We start from the raw sequence: 8620 nt of genomic DNA on the forward strand, positions 1-8620 counted from the left end.
AGCAGGGCAGAGAGGTGAGCAGGTCCCTCCAGAGTGCCCAGAAGTGCTCCTGGGCAAAGACAGTGAGTCTCAGTGACTGCAAGGTGATTTGGGTTTTTTTTTTGTGGAGGAATGCTGTTTTGTCCAGGTAGAGAGTGAGGGGTCTTGCTTGTTTCTCAGTAATGTCACTTGACACCTGGGCTGCAGGTTAGGGGTCTGAAGGTAAGGCAGTCCCTTGCCTGCCACCCCATATCTGATCAGAGGGCATACACAGAGCTTTCCTTCTGGGAAGCTGTCACATTGGGAATGGGTGGCAGGAATGAAGAACCTGCCCTTCTGCCAAGGTTCTTGTAAGGTGCAACAAGCAGGTCCTTACCAAAGCCTCCTGAGGAGTGACTCTTCCCCCAGCTGAGCTGCAAGAATATGGAGGCAGGAGGTGAATGAGGCAACCTGGTGAGGTATCTGAGTCAGAGTTGGAAATAGACTCCAAGAATCCCAGAACTTTATCTTTCTCTGACCACAAAGCTGCCTTTCTCCCTGCCCTTCATCTTGGAGGAAGTTTGTGCCGGTCTTGCTCAGCACAGTGTGGAGGTGATGGAGCCAAGGTGGGAAGCTGAGTGATCACTAGTGTCCGGGCTGCTTGTTCAGCCAGTTGTCCCTCAGGAAGCACCTGGAGAGCTGCCCTGCATCTCCTCACAGCATGCTCACATTAGAGAAGGGGGTTTTAGTATCTCAGTCAAGTAGAGCACAGCAAGGCTTCTCTCAGGAGCCACACATACAGCCAGGCTTCAGGGAGAGGGTGAGGCAAAGTGCGAGCAAGTTCTCCCCTGGCTGTCTGCTCTCTGCTCTCAGTCTCAGAGGTGTTCGCAGGCAGGGCTGGAGGCAGCTCCACCAATTAAGTGTACATGGCTCCTTTGGTGCTTAGTGAGGAGTCGGCACTGACCAGCCTTTCCCACTGCAGTGCTGGGATGCCTCCCAGCATCCATCTCCACTACCATGCCTGCATGATCTCTGGTTCACTCTCTTTGCCTCCTTTCTCCAGGGGTGAAAGATGGAAGGTGGACAGTGCTGCAGCTTGTGGAAGCCCTGGGGTAAGAAAAGCCTTGTGCAAGTTATACATCGGGTAAGGGCCTTGCAGGGGACATTCCCACAAGGAGGCACAGTTAGAAGGAAAAGTGTGCTCATCCAGGATGAGCTTCAGCACTGGTAGACACATCGCAGCGTGCAGGATGTTGTCTGCTCACAGCATGGGGCTTGAGCAGTGCTTTGCCCTCCTTGGACGTGGGAGCTCTTTGGGAAAGAGCAAGGCCGGAGCAGCTCTTGATGCTCTCCCAGGACAGAGGAGAGATGTGGCAGGCAGCAAGCTGCAGGGCACTTTTCAGTTGGGGCTGTCCCCAGCAGGAGCTGCCTGAGCACACAGCTGCACAACACCATGTCACAAGTTGGCTGGCACTCAGCTTCTGCTTCTGTCTCCAAACTGTCATGGCCTGGGCTCATTTCTCCCTAGCTGGGGTCTGGATTTGCCTAACTATAAGAGGCTTTACCCTTTTGACCCTTGTGATCTTGAGAGCATGGTGCAAGAGCAATTTCTTTTATCCGACTTGAGAACTTGGATTTCTTTCTGCATGGTTCTGGGGCTGAGTGCACACATGCAGCACGGACAGAGGGAGAGGAGTCTGTTCCCACCCTGCCAGCAAGTCAGGCAGGATTGGGTCCACAGAGTGGCACCTCTTTGTTTTTGTAATGTGCCTGCTCAGGATGTACTTCCTGCTTGGATGTCCCTGCTCACAACAGGCTTCCTGGGCTTTCTCCTCCCTTGGCCTAGGTTTTGCCTGGAGAACACAGATCCTCGGATGCGAGGGCGAGGCATCCAGCTGTTGTCACAAGTCCTGCTCCAGTGTTACTCCCTGCTCCAGGAGAAGGAAGGTAAGGGATGTTCTGGCCCTTGAGTGGCTGGCTGGGGACAAAGCCTGTGCCATTAAAGCCTCTGTCCTGCAACTAGCAAAGGGATTGATTTAACACTGTGACAACTTTGTACATGTCTCTAAGAGTCAAAGTCCAAAGAGGGCACGAGGCTTTGCACTGCAGCCTTTTTGCCAGCCTCACCACACAATTCAGGTCACTGTCTGAACACACCAAATGCCTGGACACCTGGGGCCCCTGACAGCGAGTGTTGCACACCCAGTTGTGCTCAGCGCCACGCGGGACATGTTGGGATACATCTGTATGTCAGAATCCTTGGGTGATGATTCAGAGCAGGAAGACTGTCCTTCACACACCAAATCACACTGCAGCCTTGCAACCTGACCAGGTTAACTCAGGAGGAACCCTGAGGCCTGGGGAGGAGGGGAGATCAGTGTAAGGATGAGAATGGAGTGTGGGACTGGAGTGGGGAGAGGAAGATACCCTGTTCATAGAGGCAAGGAGAAGTTCTGGCTCTGTTAAATGCCCCGTAGCAACTGGCTGGCAGCAGGGAAAGCCAGTAAGTGCTGACAAACTTTGGCTTGGGCTTGGGGGCCTTGCAGATGGGAAGCTGAACTTAAGCCAGCAGCCTGGCTAGACAGGGGGCCCAGCTAGTAAGTGAGGTGGAGGAAGGGGAGGATGGAAGCAGAAGATGCTTAGCCCTTGGCATTTGGCTGTCTTTGACTGAAGTCAGGCAGGGCTGAGAGCAGCTGTGCATAGAACCTTATCTACTGGAGCAGCTGGAGTCAGGTGTGATGACTGGTGGGAATTGGGGTGCTCTGAAGGGGCAGCCAGAAGTGGGGAGGTTCAGTAGGGATGCTTGGCAGAGAAAGAAGACTCAGGGCAGCTGAGCAAGGGGATTGAGCTGGGTTAGAGCCTCGTGTCCCTGCTCACGCAGTTCATTTTTCAAGCGCTGCGTCAGGCTGCCTCCTGGGGGGCTGAGTTTCTGCAGCAGCTGTGGGCACAGGATGCTGCTAGCCGGCCCTTCCAGTCTGCTTCCTGCTACCACTCCCCAGGGCTGGGGTGTGCAGGCGCCCATGGCCGTGACTCAGGGGCCAGGAATGTGTTGCGGAGCCAAGTTCGAGGAAGCCAGAGCTCCTGCCCCAGCCCTGTGCCCCACCCCATGACATCCTCCAGGCTCCGATGAGCTGACTGCCACTCTGCTGCTGGTGTCTGCAGCCACATGTCTGGACAGGTCACAGCAAATGCCTCTTGGGTAGCTCCGGCACCTCTGCAGCAGCCAGAGGTGGGTGCTGCTCTGCCGCAGTCAGGTGTGGGCTGCTCATGAGGAGAGGGCAAAGGTGTTGGAGCCAGGTGGGTGCACCCACCAGTGGCAGTTTGTCCCATTCACCAGTGCAAGATGTGCTCGCTCTTAATCCATCAGTTTGTGGTTGAGCTGGGGCCAGCACCCAGCAGCTGCGTTTCCTAGGGCTAACACACATTGGTGTCTGTTTCTGACAGTGCTGCATCTGGTCCTGTTCTATGAGAGCCGGCTGCAAGATCATCACCTGGTGATCCCCTCGGTGCTCCAGGGACTGCGAGCGCTGGTGAGCTCGCACCCCCAGCCCACAGTGCTGGGATGCACTCCAGAGCAGCATCAGGGAGGTCCAGCACCTGGGTGTGGGTTGGAGCAGTGTGTCAAGCAGGGCCTGGTTGGGCTGTCAGCCCATCTGGCAGCATTGCCCTGTCTCCTCTGTTCTCCTGCTGTGCCCCCTGTGGAGGAGCCAGGAGAGGAGACTGCCTTGATTTCCTGCCTGTGTTGGTATTGGGGCAAGGATTCCCTGGCCACCCTGGGGAGCAGTGGTGATGATGGGCATCTTGTCCTGTTTTGTCTGGGGAGGGGGTGGTGAGCTCTCCCTGTTGTGGAAGAGGATCCTGCAGGCAGCTGCTGTACAGAGGCAGGAGCTCTGTTACGTGGCTGCCATCATGGTATTCTATTCTTGCTTTTCTCTTCCTGTCCTCAGAGCATGTGCGAGGTGCTGTCCCCAGGGCTAGCAGTGTCTGTGCTCAAAGCCATCTTCCAGGAGGTACATGTGCAGGTGAGCAATGTGATTTCCTATCCTCCTGTTCTTGATCTCTGCTCCTTGTGTGTCTGGGGATGGCCTGCCTGCCCTGAGGACTGGCCACATTCAACACAGTGCAGTGCCTCTGCAGGGCTTAGAGATGGCTTGGCTCACTGCAAGAGAGACTGTGAGAGACAGAAGCCAAGGATCCTGTTTGGCCATTGTCCTCTCTTTTCTCAGCCCTAGGGGAATTATTTCCTTTTGCTCCATTCTCCAGGCTGTGTTTAAGTGCCCCCAGTCCAATTCTCTTCCAATTTAAGATTGTTTTTGCTGGCAGTGCCTTGGGCAACACGCGTGGCCCTGGTGTGACTGATGGTGCATTCATGCAGTGATGGGACACAGTCATGTTCATGTGCCATTGCATAGGCATGTGCACACTTTGCATGTGATAAATGGGATCTCTGTGCCAGGAAGCAGCAGCTGAGCTGCTGGGGGTCCTGCTCTCTCTCAAGGGCATGTGGTGCCCATGGGGTAGTGGGTAGCTGTGCTGCCATGTGTAGAGGATGGTTCTGATTGGTCTGCTCCTCCCTTCAGTCCTTGATGCAGCTGGACCGCCACACAGTCTACAGCATCATCACCAACTTCATGAGCACCAGGGAGGAAGGTGAGGGGGCAGATGCCAGAGCTGCTCTGGGATTGTTGAGGCTGGGAAAATTACTTGCTTTTACCTTCTCCAAGGGCTCTGTGGCTCTGCCTGGGAGAGCTGGAAAAGGACTGTGGGGCTGGGCCAACTTGGCTGATTTAATTCCGTATTGGTGAGGGCTGATGTCCTGCACCTGCTCATGCTCCTTCTTTCTGCAGAGCTGAAGGGCCTGGGTGCCGACTTCACCTTCGGCTTCATCCAGGTCATGGATGGGGAGAAGGATCCCCGCAATCTGCTGGTGGCCTTCCAGATCGTGCGTGATCTCATTGCCAAGGACTATTCTCTGGGTGAGCCTAAACCTGCCATGCAGAGCTGACTGGGAGACATGTCCCTTTTCTTTGAGCTGTTGGAGGGATGGTTGTTGGGTCTGATCAGGCCTGGGCTGGTCCCTAACACACTTTAAAAGCTGCAGAGCTGGCCTGTCATGGGTGCTAAACATAGCTGCTGTGCCTTTTTTGCCCAGTATCTTTGCTCACTCCCTCTCCTCTGTCTGCAGGTCCCTTTGTGGAAGAGCTGTTTGAAGTTACATCCTGCTACTTCCCTGTTGATTTTACTCCAGTGAGTGAGTCTGCTGTGTGCCACAGCCTGTTCCTTCTGGTGTTTTCTTAGGGGGTTGTGTCCCCTCAAGGGAATGGGATGAGAGGGTGGCCAAGAGTCTTGGCTGGGCAGTGTTGAGCTGTGAGCTGTGGTACCCAGGCTGACAGGCTGGTGCCAAGCTAGCTCCAGTGGCACTTGCTGCTGCCTTGCTGAAGATGAGGTGATGCAGCCTCGGCTGATGGCTGGGTTGGGATGTTTCCTGACTGGTGGGTGACCTGCTCTCTGCTTCCTTTCCAGCCCCCCAATGATCCTCATGGCATCCAGAGGGAAGACCTGATCCTGAGCCTCCGGGCTGTACTGGCCTCCACGCCCCAATTCGCTGAGGTACGAAGCTCCTTAGGGATTCTTGAGCACCTCACTGTTCCCTGAGCACAGGCTGCCTTTCATAGTGCTGCAGCTCCTGCTGTGACTCTGTGGGACAGGAACAACTGGGACCAGGAGCTTGCACTTGGGCAGCCCTGTCTCCTTCTGGGGCTGTTCATGGGGAGAGTGCTGACTGACATCCTGGGAAGGGGCTGCCTATTGCAGGTACCCCTGCACCTCTGCTGTCCTGGCAGAGGCTGAACTTGCAGCCTTGCAGGGCCATGGACAAGGTGGTGCAAAGGGTGAGCTGAATTGAAGTGCTTCTCTCTGCAGTTCCTTCTCCCTCTGCTTATTGAGAAGTTGGACTCAGAACTGCAAAGTGCCAAGCTTGACTCGCTGCAGACTCTGGTAAGGAGGGATCCCCTACTCCCTTCAGCCCACTGTTGATCTGTGGCAGTAGCAGCTGCCAGCCACTTCTGAGCCCTTCTCCCTGCCAGCCAGAGACTTTCCCTTGCAGAGCCACAATTTCCAGAGTCCTGGTTTGGCCTGCATCGCTCTTTCCTGTTTTTCTTGAGTGATTTGTGCAGCTCAGCATGAGCCTGCCAGGATGGGCAGTGTCCCAGCACTGTGTCCACCTGGTACTGGCTTCTTTGTGATGCTTTCACTGGCTCCCTCTTGCAGACTGCCTGCTGTGCCATCTACGGGCAGAAGGAGCTGCAGGAATTCCTCCCCAGCCTCTGGTCGTCCCTGCGCAGAGAGGTGAGTACTGCAGGGCTCCACCATGGCTGGGCTTCTGCTGAGCAGCAGTTCTCAATCAGACCAGGTGGGCCCCATATCTCCCAGCAGCCCGCACCTGTGACCTTGCACTGTCCCAGCTGAAAAGTGGAGGGGACAGGCCAGCCCTATCAGCATGTCCCTGTGGCTTGAACATGCTATGCTGCATGTTCAAATCACGTGGGAAATGAGGCAGGAGCCTGAGCCCTTCAGCCTGCATTGGGAGCCTGACGCCTGCGGTTGTTGTTGACACGGAGTGCAGCTCATCCTGTGGCCCTTCCTCCAGGTGTTCCAGACAGCGAGCGAGAAGATTGAGGCGGAATGCCTGGCTGCACTGCATGCTCTCTCTGCCTGCCTCTCCCGCTCTGTGCTCAGCTCTGATTCTGAGGATCTGCTGGATTCCTTCCTCAGCAGCATCCTGCAAGGTAACTAACAGAGACCCTGCCGAGCAGCCAGGCCTGAAAGCATCCTCTTAGGTAGAGATTTGCACTCCTCTTCTCTTTCAAGCCTCTTCTCTTTCTACCCCTCACAGCCACTTTTGGCTTTTCCAAGGTAATTGGCTGCCAGAAGGGAGGACAAGGGGATTGAGCTGCTTCCCTCTCTGCTGGAACTGCACTCTTTGTGCACTTGGGGCTATGGGAAGCTGCTCAGTAGGGGAGACTGTGCTGCAGCTCAGAGCTGCTCCTAGCCCAGCTATCAGCTGTGTCCCCGCACGCGAGGCAGAGGAGCTCTGCGCCGGTGCAGCTGACGCCCAGCCTATCTCAGATTGCAGGCACCATCTGTGCGAGCCCGACATGAAGCTGGTGTGGCCCAGTGCCAAACTCTTGCAGGCAGCAGCAGGTGCCTCCCTCCGCACCTACCACCGCATCACCCGCAGTGTCCTGCCCCTGCTGCTGGAGCAGTACACCAAGCACACGCAGGTGAGGGCCACCCGCTGGCTGCACAGGGCCTGGGGGAGCATGGTGTCTAAGGGGATGTCCTTCCCTGGTGTGGTTAGAGACCCCATGGGCACCCTGTGGCCTCGCAGCGCTGGGCTGAGATGCAGCTCTGTCCCAGCAGTGACAGTGATCTGGGTTACACCTTTGTGTCCCTGCAGAGCAGCCAGAGGAGGACAATCCTGGAAATGCTGCTAGGCTTCCTGGAGTTGCAGCAGAAGTGGGGACATGTGGAAGAAGGTGAGGGTGGCTGGTCCCTCTGGAGGCACCTGTGTCCCAAGGGCTGCTGGCTCTGACCTGACTTTCCTGTATGCTGACAGACAAGGAAAGCTCACTGGCCAGTGTGGCTGCATGTGCAAGCCCCTGCCATGTCCCAGGGACCCTGCATGATTGGGTGTCAAATGCAGCACCCCAGAAAGGGTCTGTCAAGTGCTGTGGAGGTGCTATCACCACACAGTGCAAGATGGTGGCTGTGTGGTGACAGGCAGTGACTCTATGCCCCTCTCTCCAGATGAGAGCACTCTGCTGTCGCTCCAAGACCCAGTTTGCTCTGTGGTGTTCTCGGCGCTGACGGATCCCAGTGTACAGCTGCAGCTGGTTGGGATCAAGGCACTGACTGTCCTGGGCTCCCTGCAAGGTTGGTGCCTTGTTTTCCTTGAGGAGACAGAGGGAGGTGTCACTCTCTTCTGAGAGACACAGTGGCTGCTGGAACATCCTTGCCTGCTGCCTGTAGGTGCACAGGAGTAGTGGCAGCATTTTGTACCCAAGCCATGAGCTCCAGGGACATTTGCTCTCTTTCTTGCCTGTTTGTGCTGGGCACCTTGTATCTCTGGCATTTGGTGTGCTGCTGCATTGCTGCCCCCTGGCTGAGTGGGAAGGATCCTGTCCAGCACACCAGCATCTTTGCCTTTGGCCAAGGGTAGGATTCCTCTATGGCTCTTGTTCCAGGCTTCCTGTCTTCCTCTGGTCTGGAGCTGGTTGTGGATCACCTCATCCGTCTCGCTCTGCATGAGGAGGATTCCCAGAGCAGGTGAGGAGTGGGCTGGCATCACTGCAGTCACACATGCTCTGGGAGGAAGAACAAAGCCTGGCTTTGCTGCAGAGAGAGGTTGTAGTCTGAGGGAAGGCACAGGAACTCCTTGAACTAGAAGACTCTGTGAGATAAACCAGACAATTCATGGGCTGCAAATGAGAAAGTCTGAGCCTATCAAATCAGGAGACTCTGCTCTGCCTACCTGAAGAGTGAAAAAAGCAAACTGCTGAGAGATGAGGTTCTGGAGACACCTTCTGGCCAGGTCTCTGGAGCTGGTGTACAAGCAGCCCTGGATTTGCAGTCCTTGCACCACCTTTTCCATTCTCTTGCC

General features: G+C 55.8%; 1 protein-coding gene across 1 annotated transcript in view; it reads left to right on the forward strand.

Moving 5' to 3' along the window:
* Nucleotides 1–19: 19 nt before the first annotated feature.
* The window catches only part of MMS19 (MMS19 homolog, cytosolic iron-sulfur assembly component), a 12549-nt gene continuing 3948 nt past the window's right edge, over nt 20–8620 (forward strand). Inside the window, 15 exon segments of the mRNA XM_017726108.1 lie at nt 20–1070; nt 1805–1905; nt 3403–3488; nt 3906–3980; nt 4539–4608; nt 4806–4934; nt 5144–5205; nt 5482–5568; nt 5881–5955; nt 6229–6306; nt 6608–6746; nt 7087–7241; nt 7418–7496; nt 7768–7893; nt 8205–8331. Coding sequence (XP_017581597.1) covers nt 1833–1905; nt 3403–3488; nt 3906–3980; nt 4539–4608; nt 4806–4934; nt 5144–5205; nt 5482–5568; nt 5881–5955; nt 6229–6306; nt 6608–6746; nt 7087–7241; nt 7418–7496; nt 7768–7893; nt 8205–8331 — 1361 coding nt within the window. The 5' untranslated portion in view covers nt 20–1070; nt 1805–1832.

This window comes from Corvus brachyrhynchos, unplaced genomic scaffold (genome assembly GCF_000691975.1).
Source record: "Corvus brachyrhynchos isolate BGI_N302 unplaced genomic scaffold, ASM69197v1 scaffold61, whole genome shotgun sequence".
NCBI classification, from domain to species: domain Eukaryota; kingdom Metazoa; phylum Chordata; class Aves; order Passeriformes; family Corvidae; genus Corvus; species Corvus brachyrhynchos.